Raw genomic sequence first — 17,908 nt, 5'->3', positions numbered from 1 at the left:
GCATTTCTCTTCTTCCCCTCAAGCTCTTCAGCATTTCTCCCCTCTCCCCTCCTGTGATTCCAGCATTTCTCTTTCTTCCTATCCCCCTCCCACCTTTTCAGCATTTCTTCCCCCCCCCCCCCCACAAACACACAATGTCTAGCTCTTTCTTCCCTTCCCCTCACCCACCACTTCTTTAGCATTTCTCTCCTCCTCCTCCTCCCCTCCATGGTAATCCAGCATATATTTCTTTCCTTCTCTTCCCCCACCTCTTCAGCCTTTCTTTCCTCCCCCTCCAGCATTTCTTTCTTTCTTCCCCTCACCTATCACTTCTTCAGCATTTCTCCCCCTCACCTCCTCTGTGGTATCCAGCATTCCTCGCCTTTCCTCCCTTCTTCCACCTTTTCAGCATTTCCCCAACAACCCCAATTGGTATCCAGCATTTCTTGCTAAAGGGGGGGGGGGGGGATGGAAGGCATCTTTCTTCATCCTCCCGTGCTAAGTACTGATTTCCTACTGCTCTCTTCTGGATGGCAACACTGCAATCTGCTGAACAATATGGCTTTGTGGACAGCCGGCGCTAGGCCTTGAGCATCTGCACATGTTCAATGCCTGGCAGCTTCTGACCCTCTGTACTTCCTGTTTTAGTCGGCAGTCCTTGAGCATGTGTAGATGCTCAAGGCCCTGAACTGGCTGACTGCAAGTCCATTTTATTAAGCAGATTGCAGCATTGCCTGGTGGAGAGAGGTAAGAAATCAGTACTTAGTGCGGGAGGAAGGAGAAAAGTTCTAGAGACCGAGGTGGGAAACAGGGAGAAAAATTTGGGTGGGTGCCACGGCACCTTGGCTCCCCCCATTCTGACGCCTATGAATTAAGCCCTGCCTAGCACCATATCGGTTCACTGTACCCAAGGCTTTTTTGAGGGGGTACTTGGGGGTACTGAGTACCAGCACCTTTTCCATTGTGTGCTGAAATTGGCCCATGGTTCCCAAGTTTTAATGAAAGAGCTCAGGCTCTACACACCAATTCTGCCTTGTCATAGATTCTGTGACTGGTTGCAGGGGTCCTGGCTATTGTGGGGTGAGTCCCTCAGTGATCACCTCATCCCTGAAGGGTGGCCTGACATTTGAGTACCGGCACCTTTTTTGCTAGAAGAAACACACTGACTGTACCTCTCACTTCCTTGATGTCCCTCTGCCACACTGGTCCAACCCACTGCTCACTACTGACTGCCTCCATGTTTCTCATATTTTTCAGGCTGGCACTGTGTTCAACCCATTCATGTAAAACAGCGCTTCTCAACCCTCTCCTGGAGGCACTCAGCCAGTCAGGTCTTCTGGATTACCACACTTGAGTGCATGAGGTAGACTTGCATACATGGAGTCTCTGAGATCTGTAGTTATCTCATGCATATTTAGTGCAGTAAACCCTGAAAACCTGACTGGCTAAGCATGCCTCCAGGAGAGGACAGCAATAGTGTGCACTCCACTGAGGCATAAGGGCATGTGTAGCTTTATTTTATATATAGTAGGATATCTGCTTTGTGAACAACTGTTTCACAGTTTATAAAATAAAGCTGAATGTTTGTGTTCCAAGCTATGGTAACATGATATATTTCCCACTTCCTTTTTTAATTTCACCTCTGGCACTGAGAATTACAATGTTTCCCAGTGCACCGTCTGCTTAAAACTGAGTAGGAGTACTAAAAGCCTTGTGTGATGTGTAAAAAAAAAGCCAGCAAAAATCTGTATTTGGAGGGGTTTAGTGAAAGACCTTATTCCAATTGCTATGAACATTTACATCCTCTAGAGGTCACTGTGGCATTGCTTTTTATTGAAAATCAAAAATTGTCAGCATCCCTGAAATTCAGTATGTGCATCAGGCAGTTCATATCACAATCTGTCCATCTTTACTGCATAATTGCTTTTTGTGTTTCCAAATGTAAGGAAGATTGAGGAAAAATGGATCTCTGTCCCCTTGTCTGCCTTTGGTTTTCATTTCACACCCACCTCCTCATTAAGGGGTAATTTTAAATGACATTTCTGTAGGTAAAGCAGCGGTTTTCCATGCAGGAAGGGCCTTTTTAAAAAAATTGTCCAGAGTATATCTGCTTAAAAGTATGCACGTGCACCCAGTATACACAAGAATATTCATTCAATTATGCGGCCTGTAATAAAATATTCCCTCTAGAGTAAATGCATAAATTACACTAATTTTCAAAAATTACCTTACAGAGAATACATGCATGTGTATTTTATAAAATGTGTGTATAAGGCCAAACCTTGCCCCATCCCTGGGAAAACTCTTATGCATACAGAGGATACATGCACACAACATTATGCATGTGGAGGGCAGTTCTGTAACAGCATGCCTATATTTAGCTACCTGTCTTAGAAAGGAAAGTAAGTGCCTATTATTCCTCTGCCTAGAAAACCCTCTAGGCCAATGGTTCTCAACCCAGTCAAGTTTTCAGGATACCTACAATGAATATGCAGGAAACACATTTGCATACAATAGAGGAAGTGCATGCAAACGTATCTCAATGTATATTCATTGTGGACATTTTGAAACCCTGACTGGCTGGGTGTTTCCTGAGGATTGGGTTGAGAACACCTCCTCTAGACCATCAAGGTATGCAGGTGGTCGTACTGGGGGTGGGGGCAGTGGGGAGGTCTCTGAAGAGGGTGCTATTGTATTGGGGAGGAGTTTGAGAGGATGCACTGTTCTTTGTAGAGGGGTTGGGAGGGGGCACTGTTCTGTGTGGGGAGAGGGGGTCAGCTTTTGCCCAGGAGGGAGAGAGGAGAGAGGAAACAACAGGTTTTTTTTTAATTGCAGCCATGACCTAGAAGCTATTCAGATGCTGGCCGATATTCAGAGCCTGCACCTGCATAGCTCAGCAACCAAGGTTAGGACTGCCTTTTGTGCAGTCCTGTTTGGTGGTTTATACTTCCCAGCTTTTCCATGACTCTTCCCCCAGAAAGTCCCTCTACTGTCTGGTTTTACAATATGTAGTTAGAGCTGATATTCAGCATCACTGCCCTGTTAAATGCTGCTGATTATTGCCAGCTGGACTGCTCAGCATGGTTTAAGCAGGTAGGGGCTTCTCCTGTCTGCTTAAACTACATTGAGCACCAACCCCTTAATTTCTCTTCTCTTACTATGTATATCATCTGTCCTCCCCCCTGTCCAGTTTTCTGCAGGTGGCGGTGAGTGTTTTTCTCCAATGCCGACTGTCACCAGCTAAAAAAAAATATATATCCCAAATGTTCAGTGTCAGGCCATGTCAAGGCTCCAGCTGAAAAAAATAAAACAATCCCCCAGTTGTTCAGTGTGAGGAGTTGTCCAGCTCCAGCACTGAATACCCAAGTCTGTGACAAAACTTGGAAGTTATGCGGTGTTGCAAAGCCCCTGGTCTTTAGCACTTCAGGGGGACAGTTTAAGGGCCTGCTTCTCTTGGTGTAGGGGATGTCTTGTCACTGGTCCTTCAACAATACAGATGAGCCTTGCCAACGCACACATACAACTCCTTCAGTAACAGTAGTTCATATTTCTGGTCGCTTGTACACTCAGTGAATTCCAACCACTGGTCAAACACCTGCTTTTCCAAATTCTACACTACTTCTTCTGTGAGTTAGAATAATTCCTTTATTATTCTGTACTTCTTCTGACAGAGATAAAACAGGAAAATAGCATGCTAAAGTTCCTTGATTATGCAAATTACAACTTGGTCTCACAGACTGCAGCCTTATATGCAAATTAGCTTTTCTCTAGTAGACTCTGGGAGGGTTTTCTATTTCCTGATGACGAAGAAGGGCAACCTTCAAAAGCTAATCAAGAAATGTATTAAGTTATGTCCAATAAAAAAGGTATCATCTTATTTTCTTTTCCATGTTTTATTTTGTTTGATTTCTATTGATAACCTTAAGAATGGACTAACATGGCTACCACACTCCTCTGATTTCTTTTAAAATAGTGTCCAAAACACAAGACTGACTCATGAGTAAGTATTAAGAGCTCAATCTAACAGACTCCTCTCCATGGATAGAACAAAACTCAACATAACTTTACTATTCTGTCGTGCACCGCTGGCTGTCATTTTTAGTCCAAAACTTCAAAACTCCATGGTTCAATCAATTAAAGGAAGTACCTTTCATAGTTTCCTTCTCTGTCCATCTTTGGCTCTTCATGGCAGCCCTTCCTCCTCAGGGCTTCCTTAGTCAAGCCTCTTTCAAGTCTCATGGCTGTGGGCGCTTCCTTTCTTCCTTCCCTGTTGTAGCATTCTCTGCCTCTTGGAAGGTATTTTCAACAGAACCCAGAAATGAATCCATCAGTAGGCCTGACTCATTACCTTCCCAATTAGGATACTTACTTTGCTCCTCCCCAGTCTTTCCTAAAATGGGCAGAGTTTCCTGCTGGGCTGCAGGCTTCCCTGCCCCCACCCTTCTGGGTCACACCATCTCATTATACTCAGCTTTCTTAAAGGGTCCTCTCCCTTAGCTAGGTTCTTTGACATATTTGCCCTTGAGAAATGCATTATCAGGCTCGTAGTTTTGGCATTCTTAACACGGAAACCACTTTTCCTGTCATGACAAGTCCTGTACCTATTATAGCAGGACTTGTCATGACAGGGTAGGACACAATATTCAGTGCCCTACTCATACAGCCAAGTGGGCAAAGTTAAAACAGCCGTTTACACATCCTACTTGCCAGGTTTAGTGTGTGGGCACCAGCAGTGAATATCATCAGTGCCCGTTTAACTTCAGGACCTGCCCCAAAACCACTCTTGCACCACCCTGGCACTTCCCGGAGAGTGCTGTAACTTCAGAACCAATATACAGTGGCCCTGCCCGGCCAGCTCAGCTTGGTTTAAACAGGCAGGAGGCTCTCCTGCCTGCTTAAACTAAGCTGAATATCTTCATATAGTTATCAGAATACTCTCTATGTAAAATATTATTTATTTGGATTTGCTCACACCTTTCATTAGTAGCTCAAGGTGAGTTATATTCTGGTATACTTGGTATTTCCCTCTCCCTGGAGGGCTTACAATCTAATTTTGTAGATGAGGCAATCTTTAAGTGACTTGCCCAAGATTACAAGGAGCAGCAGTGGGCTTTGAAGAAGCACCTTGGAATGTCCAGACTGGTGCTCTAATCACTAGGCTATGCCTCCACTTCCTGAGAATACAACTCATCTATATTTCTATATCTGTCTTATTTAATTGTTGGTACTTATCGTTTATCGTTTATTCATTTACTAGACCGTCACTTATTACAAAAGTAAATCAGAACGGTTTACAATATAAAATAACATTAAAATAATATTAAAACAGTAAATAAACATACTCTGAAATCCATTTATGATAGGAAAGCACTACAAAAAGACAACACACATACAGATTTCACAGACTATGGTTGTAAAAACATTAGTAAAAACACCCTCCGAAGGGACACCACCTTGTAAGTGGTGGAGGGGCTTCCATGTTTCAATGACTTAGAGGGCTATGCTGAAGGGTTACCCATATCAGACAGGCCTCTGAGGAGAAACCAGACAAAGAGTGTCCCAAACTGGAGGATTCAAGATGGCGTTGAGGGAGGACTTACATTAGTTGAGTTCCCGTTTTACACCAGAATACCTAAAGAAGTAGGCGCGCTCCCCAGAGAATGGGGAAGAAAAAAGGCAAAGCCGTGGTGTTGTCCTCCTCGAACACGGCTGGGATTCCCACCACTTCTCAGTCTACTTTGGAGAGATTCGGGGTCATAACGTCGGGGATATCGGTTCCTGCTTCGGGGAACAGCAAGGCTTTATCGCCGAATCTCAGTGGAGAGGGAGTGACTGAGTCCCCCTGTTGGCATGACCTCTCCAAGACCTGGAAACAGTAACGCTTCGCTATGGAGGTCGACAGTGGAAACACCGGAAGTGGGTTAGGATTCTCACGCGATCCGAGGAGGTCCTGGCGCAGCATTGATTCCGGATAATAAACCAACTGGGGGATTGGAGCGTGAGCTCTTCCCCCTGAAGATATCTGGAGCGGTTTCTGTGGAGAAATTGGACCTGGTGAAGCCAAAAATGTCATAATGGACGCACTATGGGAAGTGCTGCAGAGTGTGAATAATTCTCTTCTTCAGATGTCAAAAATTTGTCAGGAAAAAATATGTGATTATATCAATACTTATCTAACAAAGTGGAAGTCCAAGATATAAAAATAGAGACTTTGATTACGGAAATGGTTTCTCTACGAAAATCAGTTAATCTGGTAGTGAAGGACAGTCATGCTTCTTGTAAAAAAGTGGAACTTCTGGAGAACCAATTAAGGAAAAATAACTTGAGAATGATAAATCTTCCTAAAATACCCAATATATAGAGTTATATTACTAGTGACTTTTGCCTTTGATTTAGATAGGAACAATGTTTTGAAATTATATTTTCGATACATGGCTGATAGTTTTTTGGGTTCAAAGATAAATATATTTCCTGATATATCAAGGGAATCGCAGACTAGGAGGTGTGAACTCTTGGCTTTTAAGCCAAGAATCATTGCCCTAGGTGGGACCTTCCTAGAGCGATTCCCTTGTAAGTGTTTTATTTCCTTATTACTTATTTGTTGAACCCAAGAAATTACAAGAGTTTGTGGAGTTAAAAGAACAGATGAAGAACCCTCTGCAGCAACTTCCTTTAGTTACCACTGTACCGGCTGCAATTACCAATTAACCTTCCTCCCTCAGAAAATATGAATTTGTAAGATTAACCACTCGGTGTTTTTCTTATTTTCTTTGAGATTGTTTTCCTGATCTTGGATCCCCCAATTGTGGACAATTATATATATTGTTGAGAGAAAATGTTTTTTCTTTTTCCTTATATTAATTTCTGTTTTTCCTTACATTTACATGATAAATGTGAATGTAATTAAGTAAAATGATAAATAAAAAAACAAAACAAAACAAAAAACATTAGTAAAAACACATAACTAATAGTCTCCCCTTCCCCTCCCTAGCCCCCCCCCCCCCCCCCGGAATGCCAGCATCCCCTTTCTCTTCCTACCTTCTCTCTCAGGAGGCCAGCATGACTTTCCACTCCCCCCATCCCATGTTCAGCATTTCTCCCCCTTCCTTTCTCAACATCCTCTCTCAGGTGGCCAGCATATGACTTTTCACACGTAACCTCCCCCCCCCCCCCCCCCCCCATTCCCGTCCCTCATTTGGAGTCAATTCTGACTCAAGGGCACATCTGTCTCTGGATGCAATGGAGAGTGCAATAATAAAAGCCCTTTACACAGCTAAAATATCATTTTGTGCACAGAAACTGGGGCTTTATTATCCAACCTGTGTACAGGTAAAAGGACCTATATTTTTAACAATGGGTGCACTTTTACAAGCAGACTGAAAATGCATTCTCAGGGCCAGAGAGCAAAAGTATCGCTTTATGTTTGCTTTCATTATTGCTAAAACCTCATGGGTTAAAATTACTCAATGAGAGGCTGATGGAATAAGCTGCACTAGTCTTTAGCAAGGCATTGGCATTTCAATGTGGACTTTCCTGCTGTAATCTTACATCCAATGTAGTAAGAAAAATCCCTGGTAAAATCAGCATGCTAGAGACTAGCACGATTGGCATGAAAAATGCATGCAAACTGTCCAAATCAGAAATTGCTTTCAATAGAATACAATGCATTATGGGTACTTTAGAGTCCACAGTTTACCCAAAGGCTCAGTGCAGATTACAAAAGAAATAAAAAAGGAGAGCAGTGCCCCGCCCCCCCGAAATACAGTACAAGGAAAAAGAAAAAAAAAAACAGCTCAAGAAATCAAAAATTTCTTAAGTAGAAAAGTTTCTACCAATCTCCTGAATTTAAAGTAAGAAAATTCCATCCTTAATTCAGGTGATATGGAATTCCACTATTTTACAGCCTGGTACAAAAAGGAAAATTACCCTTTAATTCAAACATTATTTACTGAAGGAAAGTGTCATAGCAGAATATTTCTTATACAAGAACATCTAGCAGGAAAAGTAAAACAGTCATACTACTTGGAGATAGTCCATGAAGTACTCTTAAAAACCATAGTACAAATTTTGAAGAAAAAAAAAGCGCGCTACATTTTAGCGTGGTTTTCAAAATTTCCCTGTAGTCCTAAATCTATATTACAGTTCTGAGCTGTAGTAAATATTGTAGGGGCCCTTTTACAAAGTTGTGGTAAATACTAACATGTGCTTACTGCAGCTAAAAATGTCTCCCATGGGGCACCCTGAGGCATCCCGCAGTAGTTTTGGGATCAGCGTGCACCACCCATGAGTTAAAAAATTAAATTAATTTTTTTTATTGCTGGGGGTGGGTCTGGGGACAGAGAATGGGCGTGTTCTTCTCTTATCAGCATGGCTACATTGCCATGTGCTAACCGTGAGCTCATATTGCCTACAAACTAGGTGGTGCTAATGGGAAAATTGATACGTGGTCATTATTGCTGGAAATGGAAAAAGATCAGCTATTTTACTCCTGCAATAAAAATGGCTTTAGCATGCGGGAATAACCTGCAGAAGGAGCGCTAAGACCACTTTTTACCACCTCGTATTAAATGGCCCTGTAATGTGAGAAGAAACGTGTCATGTGAAGTGAAGTACAGCATTTCATCTCTGATGACCCTGGTCACAAAAAGTCCTCGCCCAAGTGGGCCCTGAAGATCCCTTCCCCATTCTCCTCCCCCCCCCCCCCAAAAAAAAAAACGTCTCCCTGACAGGCTGGGAAGACCAGTTCACTTAGCCTATCTTTTGTTCAGGAGGCAGGAACAATGCCGATTCCCTTTTGCTGCTGAACTGCTATTTTGATAAATAGTGGCAACTAGACTCCTAACAGTACATCAGAAAGTACCACCAGGGAGCAGGCTGACAAATAAAGAAGTACTTCCTTATTTGATCCCCTAGCATTGGGCACCCTAGGGAGGCCCTCAACCAGAATGCAATAAGCGGACAATCAAATACCGTTTCTCTTTGCAATCCAGAATTATGTACAAATATACAACTCCTCTAGTCCATCACCCATCCCTTTGGGCAAGTAATAATCCAAGACTGCTCCTGATGCCTCTGATCGCAATCTGTTTCCCTCAGGATCAGACCTCCCTGTCTGTCCTCCTTCCAGTGATGTACCTCTCAGGGCTGCACTATGGCCTTGAACAGGCTTTCCCTGCTCTAGCTCCTTCTCCCAGGCTAGGTTCCCCATACCCACTGTAGCTCTTCTCACTGTCACAGTTACTGCTCTTAAGAGCAGGAATGCCCTCCGAAATGGCTGCACGACAAGTGCTTCACTTGCCGCATGGCCATTTCCTGAAAAAAGACCCATCTTTTACCCGTTGCAGTAAAAGGGGGCCTTGGCGCACGTCAAAAACACACGCCAGCGCAGGCCCCCTTTTGCCGCAGCTTGATAAAAGGGGCCCTGTTTGCTTAACCAAACAGGAACTTTTATTACCTTCAAACACCACCTCTACTGTCAATCATAAACCAGAGTAACAAATACTAGAATCCCACAGAGCAATTGCAACATAATTTTTTAAAGAACATTTTTGTTTAAATCAAGATCAACCTATATAAATTGGTGAACGTGTGCTCATCAGAACTTCTTAGGACTGTTGCTGACCTCTGTGGTCTTCTCATTGTCCAATCACAATATAATCATCACACACTTCAATCTGAATTCCCAAAAGTCTCTTATATATTCCATATGTGTGAAAAAATTATGAAAAAACCCCAACCCTATCTTAAATAGTCTCTGGGATCCAGACATAGACCATGTTTCACATGTTGCTTTCTCAAGGTACCTGCATAACAGCTTGGCTTGTTTATCCCTTATTTCCATTTTGTTCACACCTTTTTCAGTAGTAGCTTAAGGTGAGTTACATTCAAGTACACTGGATATTTCTCTGTCCCAGGAGAGCTCACAATCTAAGTTTGTACCTGAGGCAATGGGGGGGGGGGGGGGGGGGGGGTTAAGTGACTTGCCCAGGATCACAAGGAGCAGCAGTGAGATTTGAACTGGCCACCTCTGGATTGCAAGACTGGTGCTCGAGCCACTAGGACACTCCTTGCAAGCACAAATCACGTTATCAAATGAAAGACAATAATACTCATTCCTTACACAGTACTTCAAAACAACAAATAAAGTTATAATAAAATAGCTAGGATAAGGCGGAGTACAATACCTTACTCCGGAGTATGCAACCTTTTGCATGAAAAATGTCAAAGCTTACCAGAAGTGGGCAGCGCCTGTCATTAAATCTATTACTGAGGCACATCACTTACCCAGCTCCAATCTGATTGGAGTATGTTATCCAGTGATAGTACGTAATGTTTAAAGCATAATTAAAAATAGAGAAAATAGAAAAAAGTTGATACATTCATAGAAAAGCCCACCACTCCACTTCAAGATTAAGTCTCTGAGGTTCCATAGTCTGCCAATTATAAATCAATTTTTGTTCTGTCCATGGGAAATTTGGGAATTTCAAGAACAACATACTTAACCTCTTCCAGTGTAAGATTATATTGCATCCAATGTTGAACAAGTGAAGCATCAATTACTCCATTACAAAGTTTGCTCATGGGTTCAATTATGTGAACCCATACTGATCTTTTAGTATGGCCAATATACAACTTAGGGCAAGGACTCTGAATTAAATAGACTACTCCCATCGTAAAAGCAGTCAGTACTTGATCTACATTTGTAAGTTTTATTCATAATCGAATGTTGTATTGACTGGATAATGATATCATGCTGATATATAACATGGTGTCCACAACTTTTGTGTCCTTCTGTAACACTCATAACTAATGTGTTCCGCGAGACAAAATGAGATCTAGTCAAACTTTCACTAAAGTTGAGATCTCTAGAAAAAGCAAATTGAGATTGTTCAGAAAACACCTTATGAAATTGCAAAAGATGCCAGTTTGTTTTTATTATATGTTTGATTTTGAATGAGCCATCAGAACGTGGCAAGACACAAACCAAACGTGAGAGTCTGTGTCATTATTAGAAAGTTGTAATAATAAATCTCTATTCGCAAATAGCGCTCTTTTATGACCTTCTTGATGACTTTTGAAGGATTGCCACACTCCACAAATCTCTGTCTTAAATGTAAAAATTGACCAGATGGAAGATTATTCCTCAGATGTTTAGGATAAAAACTGGTATAAACAAGTAAGGTGTTGCGATCTGTCTCTTTTCTATATATAGTAGCAAACTGTGATCCTTTCAGAGTTATCATGATGCCCAAAAATGTCAATTCATAATGTTCTTTAAAAATAATGTGTCCTCTCTATAATATGGATAATCATAAACCAGAACCATTTCCCTCTGCAACTTATTGCATAACACACTACCCTTGGGTTGGGCTTCCCTCCCACCCAAGGACATCCCACACGCTCCCTCCAGTGACTCCAGGGAAACCCCACATTGCTCAGTAATCCTCATATAATGGGGGATTACACTCTTTATACACTATAATCTCAAAACATGGTAATCATCTGTGCTTGGATGTGTCTGAGCAGTCTTGTATTTGTTCACAGTGTTTTTCAGTCATAGAATTTGTACAGTACTGCAGCGATAACTGTTTTTAAGATAATGCTCATTTATCTGTACAGATTTTATTTGAGAAACCTATTTTATGGTATGGTTATGCTTCCAGCAGACAATATTGTGAAAAATCAAGATGTTGACTGCAGAAGAGATGGCAGCTGGGCATCTTTGCAAGTTGTGGCTTGTTCTGAGCAAGATAAATTCTACACTGGATCATCAACGAGCTCTTTTCTTGGTGTGGCAGAACAAGGCATAAGGTAAATCGATAAAGCACATGGTATATTTAAGAACTGGCATTCCATGCAAGAATCAAACTTATGTTATGCATTTAAGTAGAAGCTTTGGACTTGATATCTGAAGAAACACCGCTTCTCTCTGCGCATCTAGAGTTTGGGTTTTAGGAGCTTATCTGTGTATCATGGATTCATTCTGCTTTTACAATATTCCTATTCCTTTTCCGTTGTTAATGTCCATTGATTTATTATCAGTGTTCGCTCTGTACTCTCAGGACCCAATCTAAAATGGAGTTATCCATAGACAGTGAAGATCTCCCTTTCTCCCCCCTCCCCAGGAAAGAATCATGAGGGGGGGGGGGGTGAAGGGTGTTCCAGTGCCTAAAGGCCATTAGGGGATTGGGATTTTGTTGTACTGCCTTTCTGTGGTTACAGTCAAAGCAGTTTACATATTATGTACAGGTGCTTATTTTGTGCCTGGGACAATGGTGGGTTAAGTGACTTACCCATAGTTCCAAGGAGCTGTAGTGGAAATTGAACCCAATTCCCCTGGTTCGTAGGCCACTGCACTAACCACTAGAGACAGAAGAGACTCGGACTGCAGCTGCTCAGATCTTCTGCTCCTCTGTTGTCCCTCCATACTTCAGAGTTTTGTTCTGCTGAGTGGCAACAGCCAGAAAATACACGGTGGGCCTGGGAGCTCTTGTGTTCTGACAGGCCTTGCAACAGGCCACACCTCAGATCTGTTTCTATGGCAAAACCTTGAAAATTCAGAACCTGATGGGCCAATGATCAGAAGCAAACACGGGTGCTAGAGATTATTTTAAGGGGCTTCGACGTTAGCTTCAGAACTTAGTACAAGAACAGTACTGGGCAGACTTCTACGGTCTGTGCCCTGAGAAAGGCAAGGACAAATCAAACTCGGGTATACATATAAAGTATCACATATCATGTAAAATGAGTTTATCTTGTTGGGCAGACTGGATGGACTGTACAGGTCTTTATCTGCCGTCATTTACTATGTTACTATACTAGTGCCTGCATTTGCTGCCATCCCATGATCATAGCCCCAGAGCACGTGAAACAACACGCTCGCGGGCTCTGACCGCAAGTAGCATAGAAATGCATGCTAAATAGGGTTCATACTGCAAATAGCATGCAAATGCATGCTAAACATATTCCTCCCCAATGATCAGCGAGCAGCACACCAAACTCCCTTATATGGTGGTGAAGCACCGCCCATGAATCCCAGATGCACTGGGCAGGGCGCCGCTAGAACAGGAGGGAGTGTACTACTCCCTCCTCCAGTGCTAAGGTAGGGGGGCAGGGGGTAAGAGGGCCGCTAGACCATCAGGTTGAGGGGGCTTGGTTTGTGGCCCACTGGGCCACCAGGACCCTTTTTAGGGGGTGCGAGGGGGGATTAGGGGGCTGGCTTGAGGTGGGGGTTCAGTGGGGGCACTAGGCTATCAGGTCATTGCTGTTTCAGGAGGTCTGGACCTGTTAAACAAGTGCAGGAGGATTGCTCAGGCACAATCTTCCTACACCTGTATTTTGTGATCAGAGATAATAGCGCTCATAAATTTGCATGCTATTATCTATGATCATAGGGGCGGTAAAGCCCATGCTGTTCCAGTGCTATTTTTACAGTGCTGTTTGGAACAGCGCGGGGCTTTTGATCATCTGGGCATGAATTTGCCTATGCTTAAATCTGTAGAGGAATGGCCTAATGGTTAGTGCAGTGGGCTTTGATCTTAGCAGCCTGGGTTTCATCACCACTGCAGCTCCTTGTGACCTTGGGTATGTCAATTAACAATCCATTGCCCCAGGTACAAAAACTTAGATTGTAGCCTTCTAGGAACAGAGAAGGTACCTGCATATAATGTGTACAGCAGTGCATACAGTATGTCTTCTAGTGCTATAGAAATGCCTACCAGTAATAGTAGTTATCTAGATCAGTGGTTCTCAAACCTGCCCCTGGGGACCACCAGTCAGACAGGTTTTCAGGAGATCCCTATTGAGTATTTATGAGAGAGATTTACATATAATGGAGGTGAATAGGCATGCAAATCTGCCTCATGCATATTCATTAGGGATATCCTAAACATCCAGCTGGCTATTGGTCCTCCGGGATACGTTTGAGAACCATTGATCTAGATGTTATCGTTGGCACCAGTAATTTTGTTTTGTTTTCTTTGTTTCCCTTCAGCTCTTAAACACATTCTCACATATTCATTATTTTGTCTTTGCTGGTAGTGTCAAACGCTTTGCTCATTCTTGCACTCGCACGCTCTGTCTCTTGTCTTGGCATTTCAGTCCTGTTATTGACTATTTTTCCACTCTCGTATGCTTTTTGAGTTCTCCTTAATTTGTACTGTTGATTTCTCTTCAATTGTTCTGGTTTCGCACATGCTTCTTCCCTTCTTTTATTTCTCAGCTGGGTTATTATTCTGCTTCACATGAAATAAGGGTGACTTGTCTTTCTTCATGCTGTTTATTTATTATTTTATTGAATTTTAATCATTTATAACCCCTAAATGTGTGCTAAGTGAGAGACAGAGAGAGACCTGAAGGGGCAACAAAGCATTTTACATTGCTAAACGTGTGTTTACCCTCATAAAAGTAGTGTTTCGATTATTGCTTCTCCTTTTCAGTGAAGGTAAAAGTACAGATGCTTTTCACAGCATATGCACTACACAGAAGAGAGGTGAGGACAGATTAGGGGAACGAGAGCTCATGTAGAGAGTGTATTTTCAAATCTCCACTTACAATTTCCAGCACCAAGAGCAATCAAAATGATTAAAGGGACAAAATGACTTTCATGAGGAAAGGCTTAAGAGGTTGGGTTCTTCAGCTTGAAGTCTATAAAATGCTGTATGAAGTGGAACGGGTAAACATGAATCAATTGTTTACTCTTTCAAAAAGTACAAAGGCAAAGGGACACTCCATGAATTATATAGTAGCACATTTAAAAGAAATAGGAGAAAATATTATTTTTCACCCAACGCATAGTTAAGTTCTGGAAGTCATCGCTGGAGCAAGTGGTAAAAGCAGTTAATGTAACCGTGTTTACAGAAGGTTTGGACAAATTCCTGGAGGAAAAGTCCATGAACTGTTATTAAGGTAGACCTGGGGAAAGCCACTTCTTATCCCTAGGATTAAGTAGCATGGAATCTTGGCACTTTTGGGGCCTCTGCCAGGTATTTGTAACTTGGACTGGCCACTGTTGGAAACAGGATACTGGGCTTGATGGACCATTAGTCTGACTCAGCAGGGCAATTCTTTTGTTTTTATGTGCCTACCAGCAGTGGCGTTCCTAGCCTGTTTGCAACCCGGGGCAGGTTGCTGCTGCACCCCCGATGCGTCACCCCCCCCCCCCCCAAGCACATCATCAGACCTTTCCTCCCAGCGAGGGGGTGTGCGGAGCAGATGCGTGTCTGTCAGCTCTGTCAGTCCCCTACCACGGAACAGGAAGTAACGTTAGAGGGGGCAGGGGACAGGCAGAGCCGACAGCCACACACCTGCACCACATACTCCCTTGTTGCCTGCACCCGGGGCGGACCTCCCCCACCGCCCTGCTCTTGGTACGCTACTGCACACCAGCTAAATTTCCAAAGAGAAACTCCATGAATGTGCAATTCCGAGAGTCATAGGAGCCAACTTTTCAAAATGATTGGGAATGTTGAAGACACGTCATAGGAAAGAACGAGGCCTCAAGGCAGCTCTGCCCTTTCAATCACAGCGCTGCATCTACCAACAGCGAACAAGGTAGTTAGCAGCACCAGTATGCTCCAGGGAGATAGAGAGCTGCCGGCAGTGGGACATCATGGACTAAGAATGGGGGGGTTCCTCTTGTGGAGCGTTGCACTTGCTGTGCCCCAAAATATTGGAGGTGCTCGAGCGTCCACAGAGTCGGCGCCTATGCCATATACATTTTTATAAAACACTAATGATATCTTCTGAGAAGCAACTCAGCTTTCTGATTTTCTTTAGAAGGAAGTTATTTCTTTCTCAACTAGAAATGGCACAGAAAAGGCCATCAACAATGATGAATGGGATGGAACAGTTTCCAGATGAAGAATGATTAACAGGTTCAGACAGTTTAGCTTGGTGAAGAGACAGCTGAGAAGCAAATTTGATGGAGGTTTATAAAATCATGAGTGGTGTAGAACAAAGTAGACAACAGTTATTTACCATTTCAAATAGCACCAGGATTAGGGGACATTCCATGACAATAAGTATTAGCAATTTTAAGACAAATTGGACAATTAAACTGTTGAATTTGTAACTGGAGAATGCAGTCAAATCAACTAGCATAGCTGGTTTTAAAAAAAGGTTTTGGATATGTCCCTGGAAGAAAAGTCTATAAACTGTTAATAGATATGCAGACTTGAGGAAAGGTGCTGCTTATTTCTTGGAATGATCAATAGGAATGGATCTAGTCTTTGAAATCTGCAGGGTGCTTTCAAGTAACTTAGGGGCCCTTTTACTAAGCTGCATAAGTGCCTACGCACGCCCAACATGCGCCAATGTGGAGTTAACGCCCGGCTACCGCGTGGCCCATGTGGTAATTTCATTTTTTACATACGTCCGCTATGTGCACCAGAAAATATATTTTATTTTCTGAAGCGTGGTGAAAATCGGGCAGTAACTGACTTGACACGTATAGGCGATTACCGCACAGTTAATGCAAGAGATCTTACCGCTAAGTCAATGGCTGGCGGAAAGGTCTCAGACCCAAAATGGATGTACGCCAATTTTTATTTTGTTGCATGTCCATTTTCGGCAAAAATTTTAAAAAGGCATTTTTACAGGTGTGCTGAAAAATGGATCTGCACATGCACCCAAAACCCACGCCTACACTACCGCAGGCCATTTTTCAGCGCACCTTAGTAAAAAGACCCCATAGACTTGTCAAAATCAGAGATCTGTTTTTGGTCTTACCTAGCATAACTGATTGGATTTGATTTATTAATTTTATATTTGTTCATCACCAAAATATTAAGTGGTTTATATTAAAAATATGCGATAAGATCATTCATTTTAAAATAAATCACAAAAAATCAAATAAAACAATAATAACAATAAATAGTGCAACAAGTAGTAAAACAAAAATTTTAACAAACATAATCATACTTCTTAATGAGGTCCTTCTCAAAGGCTTGCATAACATTTTTAATGTAAAGGGCACAACTCAGCTAATTAACAATTTTAGAAAAGCGGTTACTCACATATGTATGTCTGTGGTACACTCTGCATGTGGCCATTTTATAACATGGATGCTCCTATGCTGCCCTTGTTTTGCCCAGTTTATAATTTCAACATTTCAGTTTATAAAATGGATGTTTATGCTGGTCATAACCACATGGATGTGTATTCTAGATCCTGTTCTAATATATTTCCAGCGATGTACTGACCTGGACGTCCTTTGTATAATACCTTTCCATATGCAATAAAACTGTACTTATCTCAATGGTGCAAGCTAGGCTCTTCAGCTTATTTGGTCTATACTGTATTTGTTTGGTCCTGGTCCCTGACATCAGGGGCTATAGAATGCCTTTTTTGGGGGGGGGGGGGCAGGGTGCAAGCTCCTCCTCCAACCCATCCTTCCAATCTCATCCAATTTCTGCTCCCAACTCCAATATATCCCCTTCCCGTACTTATCATCCCATAGCCCCCAACATCCAAAGTGTCCAGCATCATAAGCATTGCAATACTGGGACAGACCGAGGGGTCCATCAAGCCCAGCATCCTGTTTCCAACAGTGGCCAATCCAGGTTAGAAGTACCTGGCAACATCTCAAAACAGTACAATACATTTTATGCTGCTTATCCTAAGCAGTGGATTTTCCCCAAGTCCATCTTAGTAATGGCTTATGGACTTTTCTTTAGGAAGTTATCCAAACCTTTTTTCAACCCTGCAAAGCGAACCACTTTCATCACATTCTCTGGCAATGAATTCAGAGTTTAATTACACATTGAGTGAAGAAATATTTTCTCCGATTTGTTTTAAATTTATTACTTTGTAGCTTCATTGTGTGCCCCCTAGTCCTAGTATTTTTAGAAAGAGTAAACAAGTGATTCACGGTTCCACTCATCTCATTATTTTATAGAACTCCTTCCCTACCTCTCTAAAAAAAAAAAAA

The 17,908-nt window shown here is 42.4% G+C and overlaps 1 protein-coding gene across 2 annotated transcripts in view; it reads left to right on the top strand.

The window, feature by feature from the left end:
- Positions 1–17,908, top strand: part of UNC13C (unc-13 homolog C) — a 921,443-nt gene that overhangs the window by 42,606 nt on the left and 860,929 nt on the right. Inside the window, exon 6 of one of the 2 annotated variants that reach the window (XM_030189213.1) lies at positions 11,646–11,790. In XM_030189213.1, coding sequence (XP_030045073.1) covers positions 11,646–11,790 — 145 coding nt within the window. Of the gene's footprint in view, positions 1–11,642; positions 11,791–17,908 lie in introns of both variants that reach the window. The other variant, XM_030189208.1, reaches the window with a different exon arrangement.

Source organism: Microcaecilia unicolor, chromosome 1 (genome assembly GCF_901765095.1).
Source record: "Microcaecilia unicolor chromosome 1, aMicUni1.1, whole genome shotgun sequence".
NCBI classification, from domain to species: Eukaryota; Metazoa; Chordata; class Amphibia; order Gymnophiona; family Siphonopidae; genus Microcaecilia; species Microcaecilia unicolor.
Note: the sequence above shows the minus strand (reverse complement) of the source record. Positions and strands in the feature narration are given on the sequence as shown.